This window comes from Leptosomus discolor, chromosome 6 (genome assembly GCF_034619465.1).
Source record: "Leptosomus discolor isolate bLepDis1 chromosome 6, bLepDis1.hap2, whole genome shotgun sequence".
Classification (NCBI taxonomy): domain Eukaryota; kingdom Metazoa; phylum Chordata; class Aves; order Leptosomiformes; family Leptosomidae; genus Leptosomus; species Leptosomus discolor.
Window position 1 is genome coordinate 45,452,629 of NC_141396.1, and position 15,501 is coordinate 45,468,129.

Genomic DNA, 15,501 nt, shown 5'->3' on the forward strand with positions numbered 1-15,501 from the left:
CTGTGAGGGCAGAGCTTGGTGGGGCCTTGTTTACATTGCTTCGTTATGCAGATCATTGAATCACAGAAGTAAATAATAAAGAACAAAATCCTCAGCCCTAAACTTGGACTCCTAGATTGTACTTGCATAAACTGGTTTTGTAGCAAAACCCTTCCTTTAAAATTGCCAAGCCAGATCTAAAATAGTTGACTACAGGAATGAATGGAGCCATCTGGGCACAGTGCTACTAAATAGCTATATATGGTGAAATCCAGGCTCCGGTGAAGACAATAGCAACCATTGGTGGAGTTGGAGTGTCATTTGTAGAAATAAAAAAATAGTCTTAACCAGTTTGTTACAGTGTAAGTATATTTTAGGCCTAAGCTAATTAAATTGTCCCATTAAAATTGTTTAAATTCATAGTAGTAACTGCAGGAAAGAGCAAGGAACTGTCGACATGGAAGAACAGAAAATCAGATTTGGCTACATTTAGAAAACAAATCTAGTTTCAGCTCCATTCAGATCTGGTTTTGCTCAAGACAAAGAAAGTAGACAAAGATCTCATCGCAAGCCTTTTTGTAAGATTTGCCATTAAGATTATACCATTTGCTTTTTCTGAATAACAACATTGAAAAATAAAGGATTATCACATGGAAACGCTCTTAAACTTATTGATCTGAATTCCTTTGAAACTAATTTGTGAACTACTTTTGTTTCGAACGGACAAACTCAGGTTTACAGAAACTACCATTATGGCTTCGTCTTGAAAACGCAGGGGTGAAGGAGGGTGATAAGTAGGATAGGATAGAGCATCCCCCCTGGTATAACCAAGCATGTCATCAGCAGGCACACCCATTGCACTCAAGCAATGTCATGGGATATATCCCTGCATTGTCTCAGGTTTGGATTAGGAATCCTGGCTCCCTCCTTCCTACTCCAGTGCTGTAAACAGGCAGGCTTCCAGGTTAACCAGAGAGAAAATCTGCTGCCCTGTGTTCCCCTTCTGAAGTGTGAAGGTCAGCAGAGCATCCTGACGATTGCTTTCAGGACACCCTATGAAGGATCTGTCTTCCTGGTCTTTCTGGACTATCCACATACCTGGCCGTGGCATCTTAGCATGATGTTCCACTTACACGGGAACATTTGAAGAAAGGTGAAGCTATTTAGCAGTAATTTGTTGATAACTTTGGCAGAGATTGATGTTTAAATGGAAGATGAATTGCCTTTCAGTCACGTCTGTTTTCCTCTGACATAGTCATAGGCAAAACATCGGAGTGCGGTAAAGAAGGAGAGGCTGAGTTTACAGGTGTCTTGAACTTCTAGTGGTGTTAAGCAGAAATTACCTGTAGTGCCAAACTGAGGAGAGAAAAGTATTAAAATGAGGATTTGAATTAATGTTAAAATTAACAAAATTTTAACAATTACTTTTGGTTGTATCTTTTTAAATGTGTGTTTTCCCATGGTAACATATCTGTTTTCTAATGAATTACTAGAACTAGAACAACTACTAAATGTGCTTACAGCCAAAAAGACCTGCACTGTAAATGGACAATTCCACAGTCACAAAAGAAGACGTTATAGTGTGGCAATCAGAGACACTGGAACCAGGAATATTTCAGTCACAGGAAACCATACAAGAGGAGGCTATCTGAAAGGTTATTTTGAAGATCATGAAAAGAACAGAGACTGGGACCAGGTTAATTTATTTTTATTATTTTTGTTGGTCACAGAATTTCAGTGACAAAAGTTCAAATTGGTTTGCAAACCCTACATTATTTCTGTGGTAAAATTTGTTAGTTTCAAAAAGTCATGTACATACTGATAAAATTTGTTATATTTATTTAAATATTAATTGGGGGAAGAACTTTATGGATGTTGAATGTGTGATTAAAGAAGTGGGCGAGGCCAACAGAATGTTAGTGTTACGCGGAATCATATGTTTCGTCAAGATACAGAGGGCTATAGTATCAATGTCAATGTCGTGTCAATGTTTTCACACATTTATTAGAGATTTCTTGTGCTTTTATGTCGCAGAGCTTCTAGGGCACCTTCAGTGACCTCACAGAAAGAAGAGTTGTTCTGTACTAAGGGAAAAAAGTAAATTAAGGTTTCCGCGCAAATTGTTTGTAAAAGGCTTCTGTAAACTCGAGATTGATCATTTCTAAAAGCTTTTAATAGCCACTTATAGAGTCCAAAAGCCTCCTTTAGAAAGTACAGAGTCTGTAAGACAGAACTCTAGCTACTACCCAGTATCCTTTTTGAGGTCTTTGAAGGACAGTGACTCATTGCAGGTGATTTTATCCTTACCTTAATTATTTGAAAATAAATAGATTTTGTTTATAACAATGATTAAGATGGTAACTGACTTCCATCCTTTAGACTACATTCCTTAGACAAAAAAGGAGACTTCAAAGTATATACTGTGTCTATATTTTGATGTATATATTTAAAATATACACTTCAAAGAGCGTGTTTCTATTTTTTTCAGTTATTTGCAATTGATGTTAACTCAAAGACAATGTTTCTTCTCCATTTAGGAGAATAAGCCATGTGCACTTGGCTTGTGCTGTGTAGTCATTTTATGATGTGGAACTGAGACAAGTGACATCTGGTTAAATGCCATTCTGATAGATGTTCATGTGTGTAATTTTATTGCATCTGGAATACATAATCTATCGATATGTTTATTTCTTTCCAGCTGACTACAGAAGAGAATCATGCTGATCAGCATGATGAGGCATTTAATGGGGTCTCAAAATAGTTCTAAATTAAGGTCATTTTAAATGTGTTTCATATTAATTTTAAAATACAAAGGACAGAAATCAGTGGTGATACTATCTATACAAGAATTAAAATTGTTCTCCAGCAATAGAAGAATTAATAAAAAAAAGGTTTTGATTTCTTGAACTTCTGAGACTAACTGAGAAGATGAGTGTGCAAGGGAGTTATCTAAGGCTTGGGAGTCAAACTGAGAGCCAAATATTCTGTATAAATGAAAAAAAAAATCACAAAGAAACATCTGGAGAGAAGATAATTTCTCTTCTGTATTAACTCCTACTTTCTCATTTTTATTCCATTCCTCTTCTTTATAGATATGTCTATTTTCTTTGATGTATCATCCCATTAGAAGGCTTTGTGTTTAAAAGTGTTGTGTTGCTGATTTTGTCTCCTGCTTTCTGCAGATATCCATGATAGCCATTGTGCTCCATTAGTAACAGATGCTGCTACATATGAGCCATTGACTCATTTATGGCTTGTGTTTGCTAACTACATCAAGATCTGTAATTTAACTTTATATAGGAATTATATTTTGAAACATTATCACAGAAAAAGGTCACTGCTTTCTTTTTAAGTCATCATTGTCTCTACTGGTTTAAAAAAATTCATATAAAACAATTAAGTAGCAGATGATCTAATAAGCACAATAATACTAAGTTCCATTAAACTATTTCACAATATCTATGTATTCATTTATTATTCCTCCTTAAAGAAACATGGATTTTGGAAACCAAAATCATCCATCTATCCAGTTTTTCATAGGAGAAAATGCAAATTTAATTTACTTGTTTCTTCAGTATTATCCTCCAGGATGATAGTTGCTTTACTAATGGAGACTTAGTACTCTGCTTCCCTATGTTAAAAAGCTTAAAAGACTGGGGCTTGCAACTGGCAAAGATGCAGGTCCTGGTGCCTCAAGTCTTACAAGAACATTTTACTAAATAAGCGTTAAGAATTTTTTTTTTTTATGTGTGGATGGACAGTTTATTTGCCAGATGAGATCTTGCCTTTTCATTTAAAATTCCTGATAATAAAATCACATTAAAATTTAGGTTCATAGTAATCCCGGACCTCATCTTGTCTACCCTGCTTCTCAAAACAGGAACAATATCAAAGTCAGATCAAGTTTTACGGGGCTGTGTCTAGTTGAATTCTTAATGTCTCCAAAGATGGAGATTCCACAGTCTTTCTGGGAAACCTGTACCAGTGCTTTATTGCCCTCATTTTGATTTTTTTTTTTTGTTGTTGTTATAGCAAATCAGAATTCTCCCTGCTGCAACTAATACTTACTGCCTCTTGTCCTTCTGCTGTACACCTCTGAGACTCTGACTTTATTTTCCCTATAATGCCCCTTAGATATTTGAAGACTTAAGATACCACCCAGCCCTTCTCTTCTCTGAACTGAACAAACTCAGATCCCTCAGCCTGTCCCTGCACATCATGTGCTGCGCTTCCCTCGCCATATTGGTGGCCCTCCATTGGACTTCCCCCAATCTGCCAATGTCTTTTTGGTTGTCAAGCTGGACATAGTCCAGATGTGGACTCATATGTCCTGAGTGAAGAGCAATAATCTTTTCCCATTACCTGTTAGCTGCACTCTTGCTAACGCAGCCCAGTATGCAGTTAGCCTTCATTGCCACGAGGGCACACTGGTGACTCATGTTCAGGTTGTCTGTCAGGACCCTGGGGGCTTTTTCTGTAAAGCCACCTTCCAGTCTGTTTTTCCAGCCTTTATTGATGCATGTCATTATTCTCTTTGAAGCAAAATAAATTTGTCTTTGATCTTCATGAAGTTCTTGTCAGCCCGTTCCTTTGGCTTGTCAAGATCCCTCTAAATAGCAGCCATGCCCGTCAGCATATTGACTGCTTGTCCCAGCTGGATTTCATCTGTGCATGCAATATGGTGCACTCTGTTCCATCACTCAGGTCATTGGTGAAGGCATTAAATAATATCAGTCCCTGAACTGACCAGTGAGGAGTGCTGCTCATAGCCAGCCACGAGCTAGACTTCTAACTTGATACCACTTGTTGGTGTTCCCTACTTCTAAAGTCAAAACCACTGCCTAAAACAGGGAAACTGAAGGTCCTTTCCAATGTGGTAGCTCCTGAATTGTCTTCATCCTCTCCTCCTGCTCAGAGGCAGTACAGAGTAGATCCAGGTGGCAAGATGACCTGTTATCCTGAAGACTTGAATGTGGTGTTCACAATAGACGTATCAGTGCTCAATTCATTCTGTTTCATAGTGAACTACAAGGCATATCTTACTTTACTAATGGATGAACAAAGGCAGGGAGGTCTTGGGTTTTAGCTGGGTTGTTTTAAAGTAAAGATAATTACAATTTTTTATTTAAATAGTAATTTTCTTTTAAAAGAAACATAAGGTTCAGTGATTAGAAAAAGGATACTTAGGAATCCTTTGATTCTCAGATGCAGACTAATTTAAAAGGAAGAAATATTTATTTTTAATTGAATCACAGCTAATCAGGTGAGATTAAGAAACTAAGATTATTTCTTTAAATCAGGCAGCATATTTGATCTGGATGACTTATTTTTAAAAGTTCTCACAGAAATTGCCACTAGAACTGTTCTAGTGCTAACTGCTCCCATTTTTACTAAAAGTTTTATCCTGGAGATGAAAAACCAATTCTTCATGAAAATTTTTCAAAATATAAGTGTTCCCAAGAAAAGTTCCTTTTTTTGACAGACATGTTTCTAACAAGAACAAAAAATAGTTTGAATTCTTAAGTACCTCTAATAATACAATTATTAAGTAATCTTTAGACCAAATTTAGACTATGTAACATCTAGTTTGCTGACCTTAACGTGACATGCCATTGATAAAAGAATTCAAAAAAACAACTTAGTTCTGTGTCTTACTAAAGATGCAGCACAAGGACAAATTTCAGTACTGCCTCAATACAGGCAGTATCTTACATTAGTAGTAGTATTATTGCTATTAATGCAGTCTTACATTAATAGCTAAGAATATGATTTGTGCTAGCATTAAAATATTTTTGTTAGCACATATGATAATAAAAAGTTGAGGGATATTATTGTGTCAGATCCTCATGATATTAACAGGCTTCAATAGGAATTCTGCTACTTCATCCCAAAGATTATGGTCTTTCTGAAATATATAGTACTATCAAATTTTAATTTGAAAAACAAAAAATAATTAAAGTAATTAAAATAATTTAAGTGGAAAAGACTATATGGAAAACCAGTTTTTTCTAGGCTGTAGAACCCTATGTTCTTCTAAGGTTCCATATTTAACCTCAGCTTTAAATGCAGGTATATGCAACATATTCAGTAACTATATATACTTTTCTACATAGGTTTGTTTCTCTGCCAATGAACTTGTGAAGATATTTTTTAAAAACAGTTCTTCCTCCATTTCTAAGGACCACTTCAAGCAAATCAGTCCAGCTATCATTCAGCAACTATTAAGTTGTTCATGTCAGCTTGCTGACCACAAGCAGATAAAGCTTCCACCAACACCTTTGGAAAGTGAGTTATGTTGCTATTAGTAAAGTATTGTGAAAAGTCAGATAAAGGGGTGCAGGGGCTTAATTTCTGGAGACATTTCATTCATTAATAAACTTAAATCAAAACATGATGAGATTTACTCAGTCTGTAATTTGAGCACTCTATAATTTCATAGCATACATGTCAGTTAACAGTACCTTATTGAGAAGAGGGGATTCAAAGATCTCAATTTTATATTACAAAATTCTATTTCAATGTGTAAGGTTTTAAGCTTTATTTTCTTAATTTCTTAGAGGACCACCATGTAAGCAGTAATGAATTACTACGTGAATTTTCCACCAGGTTTATACTGGAATCATTACATTGCTCTTACACATAGCCTCAAGGCTGTGTTAGCTGGCATTTTATACCATGATGTGGAAAATTCTTGATATAGATAAATTCTGTGTGAATGTTGCTGGTTTTTCACGTTGTGGAAAGCAGAGAAGCTTTGGGGATACTATTGTGAGAAGAAAAACAGCCAGAAAACTAGTCACATGGGCAGCAGGACTTGTGTGATAGAGCTGGAACAAGAACTGAGTTAGAGTATAATCAGATTGTTTCCAGTTGCAGTCATAGCCCTCACATGCCACTGCTTCCAGGGATTTCTGCCCCATCTGTTCTGCTGATTCAACTTCTCTTACAACCAATGCCTAGTCTACCCTGTCAAAACAAAAAATCTGAATCCAGTCTGACCTAAGGGCTTCTTAATGTGTTTCCTGGGTTTTTTTTTACTTTAAACCAGCGATATCTGGGAAGTGGTTACAAACCTTGGTGTGCTGGTCTATTACAGGGGACATTAATTTCTGGCTGGGGATTTAGGAACCAGGAATGAGTAAAAAGGAATAGGAATCTAACCATAATCACCTGCATCTAGAGCAGTACTTTTGGGCTAAAAATCAACGCCTTCAATACCTTTATCCTAATATCTTCATGCTAAGCTCTAGATAGCTATATCTTTTAGGAGCTGGTAAGCTTTCCCCACATCCTGCTGGTCAATGTTCCTTATGGAATCACACTTTCCATCTCTAAATTCTATTCCTGCTTCAAGCTACACACATTAAGCAGCCTGTGGGCATTAGCTGAGCTATCATTCCGTGGTGTACAGATTAATTGAACTATGAGCGTCAATTAAAAAAACATGTTAGAGAAGGACATGGAAGGACATGAGTGGATATCCCAAGAATTACTATAGGAGAAAGAAACATATAGAATAGGAAGAATCATTTTAGCTCCCCAGAAGGCAGCAGTCATTCTTTCTTATGTTATCTCTCTTCTCATTACCAGAACACCTTGCAGTCTTTACTGCTTTTATCTTTTCTATGCTACATGGATATGCCCATTTTTCAGGTGGGGAATCAAGGGACAAAGAAAGATAGGAACTTACCCAGGTCATGTACAAGGTTCATGGCAAATTCACAGCTGAGTGAGATTCTCCCAAGTCTAAGGCCATTAGCCTAATCAATGACATTGTAGTGATCTCGTAAAGGTGAGATATCTGTGTAAATGAGGAAAGCTGAACTATTCAAACACAGAATGGAATTAGTAAGAGCCCTTTCTGCAGACCTTTTGCTGTGTTTTCTGGCATAGGAAGGTTTCCATGACCACAGGTACACTTCTGCTGGCTTGAGACAGACAAAGGATTTCATGTCTGACCTATGTGTGCCCTACTGACCTGAGCATAGGCTCATTTATTTCATTCTCAGTTCTATTTTACTGACAGCCTGTGCTGTTTTGGCAAAGTCAGCAGGGCCTGACCTTCCATAAATATCTACTATACCCTTGTATTGGGATGTTCAGTCTGTGAAATTTACTATCTGATTTCTATGAGGTGCTGAGCACTCGCAATGCTATTAGTGTGAAACGTTAAGTGACACTTTTGGATATTTTGGCGTTGGTTCATTTATGTCTGTTTCTCATCAGTGTTTTACCTCCATCATAAGACTTTCATATGGATTAATCAGGATTTATGTTATGCAAAATATTGGAAATGTGAGCAGTGGTTAACTCTGGAGAATTAAAAGAGTAACCTTACAAAAATCCCCATAACCTAGGAAAAATAGGTTGGTGGTCCTGATGTAGTTACTAAAGGAGTGTATAGCACATTTGTAAACATAATTTGGACCAAAAAGTTTGTACTTAGATCCTAAATTAGTTGCCTACATTCATCTGAGGTTTTAGGCCTTTGTGTTTTTTACTGAATATGATTTCGTTAAGAATGTGGTGTTGACTGTAAAGATACACAGGCATGGCCTGTGAGCACATAGAATAATAAGCATAAATCTGTTAAGAGAGGAACCAAACTCAAACCAGCATTCACTGTACCGCTCTGTCTCTGATCTGCACAGTCGCAGTCTATTTAGCTCTTTAAGGCCTGAAATTTGGAAGCATTAAACTGTATTACCTGTAAATCCTGAAAAAAATGGATGTTTTTTAGGCTTCCACTTCTGTCATCTGTATCATACATGACTAGAAAAATCTATGTGGTACAATGAATCACTACTCTCTGTGCTTGTACACAGACATGGCAAAACACAGCCTCAAAAACAAATACTCAAATACATATACTGAATGATTAAAGGTGCCCTTGTTTTGTTTCATTTGTTTTTCCCTACAGAATATGGTTACAGCACTGTTGCTGTTTTACTTATTACTATTGGATCTATGTTTGGTACAACCCTCATTTTATTTAACTCCTGTCAAGAAATCTATACACTCATTTTACAGCTGTTTGTCGGTTTGGCAGTTGGGACCCTTTCCGGAGATGCATTACTACACCTTATTCCTCAGGTAGGTAATGCGCACCTTTGTGTTTGTAAAATGTTGACAGATATGTGCGCATGTGCACATGCGCTTGCACATACACACACACACACGTGGAAAAGTTTGATTTAAACCTGGCTGATGCTCATCTGTTTAAAAATAAAACTTTCCATGAAATCTGTGAACTGACTACCCAGCGTTCCAATTACATTTGCACTTTGTAGTTCAGAGAGAGATTCCGAGTAGTAAGAAGCAGAAATCAATGAATGATGAATTCAGAGAAAATAAGGTTCCTAATTCGACACGAATGTTTCAGAAAACCCACAAGTCCTGTGCAAGCCAGGTTTCTGGATGTGTATCAAACTCTGAGGCAGATTCTATAACACATTTTGGGAGAAATTGTACAAGGCATCCACAGTCCCCTTCACACATTGTTCCAGAGAACCAGGGGCTATCAGCCTAATTGATCCTGCTGCCTAGACCTGTAATGATATGGGTGCTATGATTTTTCCTATATTAATAAAATAAATTTTAAGAATAGGATAGTGTGTAAAACAGAACTAAATTTTCCATTGTGTCTTCATATATTTTTGGCTGAGTCTCCTTTGATATGACACAACTGTTATGAGTAGACTCCAGCTCATCATTGAAAGTGCTTCACACCTTCACTTGAGATTCTGGTCAAAATGTTCTTCTTGATCAATACATCATTTCTGGGAGCAGAACTGGGAGAGTAGTTTAAGGAGGGCAATTCTCAGTGAATGTCAGACAAATGCATTTCTTTGGAAAAACACCTTTTGAATGTGAAAGTATTCTCCTTCACCAGTTTTAAGTGACGTATCCAGTAGAAACAAAATTAATTTTGAAAGAGATGGCAAAAGACATTTTTGAGAATAAATTGAATTAACACATTATGGATTACTGTAGCAAAAATTAAAACAGTGCTATTTTCAATTTTTTTACTTTATATCTTTTTTTTTTAGACTCTTGGTTTACATAAACATGAAGCACAAGAGATAGAGCATTTCTATGAGGGGAAAGAATATATTTGGAAACTTTTGGGAATAATTGGAGGAATTCACGGATTTTTTCTGATAGAAAAGTGTTTCTTTCTTTTGGTAACACCACATGGTCAGGTAAAGCTTCGTACAATTTATCCTTTAAACAAATATCTTTTATTTTGAGATGTTACAGTGCACAAAATGTTAAAACGGTTGTGGAAAATAATTATCATTTGTAGGAGTTAAATGAAGCATTAAAAATTTCTTTCCAAAGTGCTCCTAACTGATTGACCTTCAGTTTCTATTTTGCTTTGCTCTATTGGTTTTGTATGCTTCATGAATGTTTTCTGTATATTTAGAACCCAAGAAGGGAACAGTTAAGTGAACGTTTTCAGTAAGCGAACTTTCATGACTAGCACTGGAGCAGGTGAAGAGTGTATCTGTATGAAATAGCAATGACAGTTGTTTACTGTAGGCTCTGTTTGAAGAGGGAGAAGATGTAGATGTAAGCACAAGATATTTTCAAGAACAGTATCTTAAAATTTCTGAATTGTTTTTGACCCCTATCCCAATAGATCTGAAAATCTAATATATACATTACGGTCTGTAGAACCCAAACTTACATTAACAAGAACTCCTTGCTCTCTGCCATGCTTATAGTAATTCTATTACTTTATTTCAGCATGGCTGGTGCCTGAAAATATGATTATGCACAAGGATGCAATGTAACGCAAAGTGTGATGGCTCATTAAGTTTCTCAGCATGGGAGGCTATCTTAATATCACTTAAAAAGACTAAGCCTTTGCTTGCTCTGTTTTACAGAGAATGTTTAATGACTGGCCTGATTTAGATACGTAGCAATGAGTCCCTATTCCCACTGTCTTTGGGTCAGCCATAAGAATATTATGTGAGGTTAACAGAATGAGAATATTTTGATGATGGTGGTATTTTGGTTTATTTGGTAAAAAGTAGTCCTTTTTTGTTAGTGATTTGGAGAGAAGGGCTTTATCATCATCTCACAAACTTGTTCTACTGAGAACTAGATTAATTCTCAAAGTTAAATTTTATATCCATCTCAGCTTCAAATTTTAAACTGAAACAAGTTTTATCAAACCATTATGGTTGTCACTGATTTATCTGATTCAATTTTCAGGGTTTTTTTTTTTTTTAACCAAAATAGCATTAGGAAATGTTGCTGCCAGCCAACAATCGTTTTCAATAGGTTTTGTTTGGAAAAAAAAATAATTCTTATAAATGCTAAACTTTCACAAAAGTCTGAGAAAGAGTGCACCTGTGTTCATTGAGTTTCAGAACTAATTGCAAAGCATCTTCATTCAGCAGGGCCTTTCTTTAGTTAATGGGCACTGGGGACATTCCCATGATCTTCCAGTGGAATCTGAATTAAATGAACATTCAGGCAGAGGCAATTCTACTTCAAGCATACAGTTGGTAGGTTACCAATATGACATACTTCCCTGATTTTATATCCTTTCTCTGTTCCTCAAAAAATGAACAAAATTAACATAATAAATCAGTTATATTTTTCAGTCTTTATTGATTTGTCCTTTATTACATGACAAGCTTTTACAGAGATTTCCAACACAGATTTTTAGAATTTTTCTTAAGTGTGTATCAGACTGACATAACAACATACTTCCTGTACTACCTTTTGTTGATAAAATTCTTGAAGATTTTCCTCCTTCCTTCTTTTTAAAGATTTATCATACGTAAGGGCAGACTTTCCTAATGGGAAAAACTTCGGGATTTTCTGCAGTGAGAATTAAATGCATAATTAGTGAACAGATGAAATCTTGGACCGTTCTTGGGCATTTTTCCACAGATTTGAAGAGTAACGTAAACAAGCTGGGTATCTGGGAATGATGCTTACCTGTAAGAAGTTACATAATTCTCTATTGGTCTGTGGAGGGTATCCAGACAGATAGATCTTTGCAAACTAAATTGACTCATACGTTTCAATCTGTTTTCTCATTTTGCCAAGAAATCTCTTCAGTTTATATGTAGTATCTAGATACATAGGTTCCTGGTTATTTAAATCAGAATCTTCAGAGATCTTTTGTAATGTGAACTCGATTTTGCCAAAGCAGTAGTGATGGTTAAGAGCCCCATGAGCCACTGCTGATCTCTCAGACACAGTTGGGAAACTCTCAGTCGAATGCAGAGCAAACAGATGAGTAAAGAATGTTTACTAATTTGTGAGCCACATCATAGCTTTGTGTTTATGATAATGAACAACCTTGTCATTCCTCTCAGCTGCAAGATCCCCCTAAAGTTATGTATAGATCACATGAACTAGCTTGGCTTAGCTAGTCGGTACAAGAGCAGCCAATTTTTCAGAATCATGTGAGTAATAGTAAGACAAACACTGGTTGACTAAGAAAAGCTTATAAATCCTTCAGGTCAGTGATTAGTCTTGCAGTTTTGACTCAGAGTTCAAAGAAGTGGCATGTGAATAAATATTATAAAAGAAGTGGACCAATTACTGAATTCATATGACTGGATGCGATCATGGGAATTAAAGATTTTTATTTTTCCTTTAAAATGTAGAATTTAAAACCCAAATCCTTTCCCTTCCCTCCTCATGCTTCTACAGCACATATCCCACATGACAACCAAGATAATACCAGCCAAGAAACATATCCTGTTGTGCAGCCAGTACACATCTCTGCTATAGTTTTTGGAGTGGAGGCTGCTGTCCCTAACAAAGCACTTTCATGTTGCTGCTGACTCTTCACTGTCCGCCATAATAGCTTTAATATTCTTTTTTGGCCAAAAAAGGAAAAGATAGCGATTATAAATTCAGTTTTTCTAGTTTCAAGCAAACAATTTTTTTGGCTTATCTCACCTCATGCAAAGTTCTAATAATTTCTCTAGTCAGAAGAATAAGCCCCAGGGGGGTAGGGGGAGAGAGGTTCCTCATGTCCTCCCTTCTCTCCCCACAGTTGCAGTTTCTGTTAATTAAACATTATCAAATCAAATTAACTCTGTAGGATAAGGACAAATATACTGTCTCTTCACTTGAAATAAGGGTAAATTTCACTCATGGCAGTGGAGTCTACTCATGTGCTGCTATGCCCAGCCAGTGATGCCCAATGCTGAAACAAACCCCTAACTAAAGGCCAAGAGGGAAGGCACTGGAGGCTGCACCACCCTGAAGAAAAAACCCCTGTGTTTTGAAAGGGTGTGAAACCTACCTATGATCATCTTTTTTTTAGCCTAGTGTTTTCTATGAAGAATATGAACTGCAAAGAAAGTTCCATTTTTTCCTTGGAAATTCTATAGACATCCTATCATCCACCAGGCAACTACAATCATCTGGTCAGGACAAAATCAAAAGATACCATTTGAATTATAATGTCCTTTTTAGTTCTGCCTTTGGCTCATATTTTTGTGTATTCAAGCAGAAACATGATTTTCTTTGGTTACAGCAGTGCTTATGCATGTCTGTCTTCCTACCTGAATTAGGCTGCAACCTCTTCTGGGCATGGGGGATCTCTTTTTTTATGTGTTTCTGCAGTACCAATCACACCGCCAGTACTTAATATATAATTCTAATGATATCTATGCAAACAACAGCAACTATCTTTAATTCTAAAAGCTTGAACTTATTTGATATTTTCCTGTATTTATAGCAGCAGCTGGAAGAGCCACTCTAACACTGATCCATTATCTTTGCCTTTTACTAGAGAAGCCCAGAAGATTCTGAGTCTGCTGAAGTTCCTCCAGAGAGTAAGGTGATCAGCAAAAAAAGTTAGTATTAATTAGAAGACTAGACAAGTAACAGGAAAAGCCTTCAGACTTAAGATGGAATTGAAAGTGTGAAGCTGGCTTAGCTCTGAGTTTGCTGTGTGCTATATCATCACATCTGATGGTGCTTGGCTATATAATTTAGTCTCTGCCTAAAGACCTTTTCAGCTGCCAACCCTGTAATTACAAAGTTCATTAATTTTATACTGTCCATGCGTTAGTGTTTATTTACTCACTGTTGCAAACCATTTTTCTAAAGATTTTGCTTAAAGGGAAATAGTCTGAATTTAATACAAAACAGATTTTTATAATTGTAAACTTTGCTTGGGCTTTTATTTCTGAAGGTAGTGAAATGATTGTTTTGTTGGCTCACTATACTAATATAATCATGCTTCCTTCTCCTCTTGCACAGTAAAATAGCCTCTTGAAACCAGTAGTGATTTATTACATGTATGAAATTATGGGTTAATGATGGCTCGTTTTTTTAGGATAATCTGTTTTCTTCAGAGAACTTCAAAGTAATTCCTATCTTCTCTGGTTTGTTGCTGCTTAGTCCAAAAACCAGGAAAGTAGACCATAAACCAAACTGCCTTTCACTATACTTGTGTGACCTTGGGGAATTGAGTAGAGTTGCAGTCATTCAATTGAGGGAATAATATTTTAATTGAAATCAATTTATTTACTATAATCAGCTCCCCTTTATTTTGTGATCTTAGATCTCAGGTCACCAGTTTGATTTATTTAACCATGTCATTATCTTTTTCTAGGTTTTTAATATTCTTCTCTGTTCTTGTGGGCTTCATTTCCATTTCTGAGGCATTTGAAATCTGGATTTCCATTTCTTCACTCTCACCTATCCAGCAGTTCACAATCCAGTGCCAGTTTCCGTGTGACTATCTAGTCCATCTCTAGATATTTCCATTATGTTCAATCATTACTACCTGCTAAGCACAAACAAATTTCTAGTGATCTCAATGTTATCTGTTCAAAATTACTAAATTTGGGATAGTTTCTCAGTAATGTTCTTTGTTTCGTTCCATTTTTTCCTCATATCTCAGTTTTACCTCTAGATTAGAAATCAATCAGTTAGCCAAGCCACAGTAGGGAAGGGGGTGTGTGTGTGTTTTGGTTTAGGGGTTTTTTTTTGAGAATACATATTTTCAAAAGTTTGTATTGTAACAGTTCTTGTGAATAGCTAAGTGCATAAACATACCTGGGCACCTTGATACTCAGCTAAACTTTTAGGTGTTTTTTTCCCCAAATGGAATGTAATCTGCAGCTCTAAGACAGAAGCCTGACATCTCCACAAATGACAGACTTCACTGTAAACCCATGTCAAATAGGACTGTGAGAGGAGTCAGTCACCTTAGATAGCCAGTGAGTAGCTCAGAAAACAAGAAGCTACTGGAAGAAAAAGATGTCTCCCTGGCCCTCTCCTCATTTATCCATACTTGTTCTATCAATATCTGAAAAGATTAAAGAGTAGCATTTTACATTTGGAATAATCAGTGAGACTTTACACTAACTAGATATATTACTACTGTACGAATAATAAAAACCTTGGGGGAAAAAAAGATCTATTTGTGGATAAATGTTTACTTTAAACTCTTAATCGAAGCTTAAAAAGCATCATCTATGGTGGGAGTCCTGCACCCATCAGCTTTATGAAAGTTATGGAATAGAATTTGCT

The 15,501-nt window shown here is 36.3% G+C and overlaps 1 protein-coding gene across 2 annotated transcripts in view; it reads left to right on the forward strand.

The window, feature by feature from the left end:
• Nucleotides 1-15,501, forward strand: part of SLC39A12 (solute carrier family 39 member 12) — a 32,089-nt gene that overhangs the window by 7,497 nt on the left and 9,091 nt on the right. Inside the window, exons 4-9 of one of the 2 annotated variants that reach the window (XM_086466938.1) lie at nucleotides 1,473-1,675; nucleotides 6,093-6,264; nucleotides 8,900-9,072; nucleotides 10,029-10,181; nucleotides 11,385-11,495; nucleotides 13,751-13,814. In XM_086466938.1, the coding sequence (XP_086323064.1) occupies nucleotides 1,473-1,675; nucleotides 6,093-6,264; nucleotides 8,900-9,072; nucleotides 10,029-10,181; nucleotides 11,385-11,495; nucleotides 13,751-13,814 (876 nt within the window). The remainder of the gene's footprint in view (nucleotides 1-1,472; nucleotides 1,676-6,092; nucleotides 6,265-8,899; nucleotides 9,073-10,028; nucleotides 10,182-11,384; nucleotides 11,496-13,750; nucleotides 13,815-15,501) is intronic. The other variant, XM_009946361.2, reaches the window with a different exon arrangement.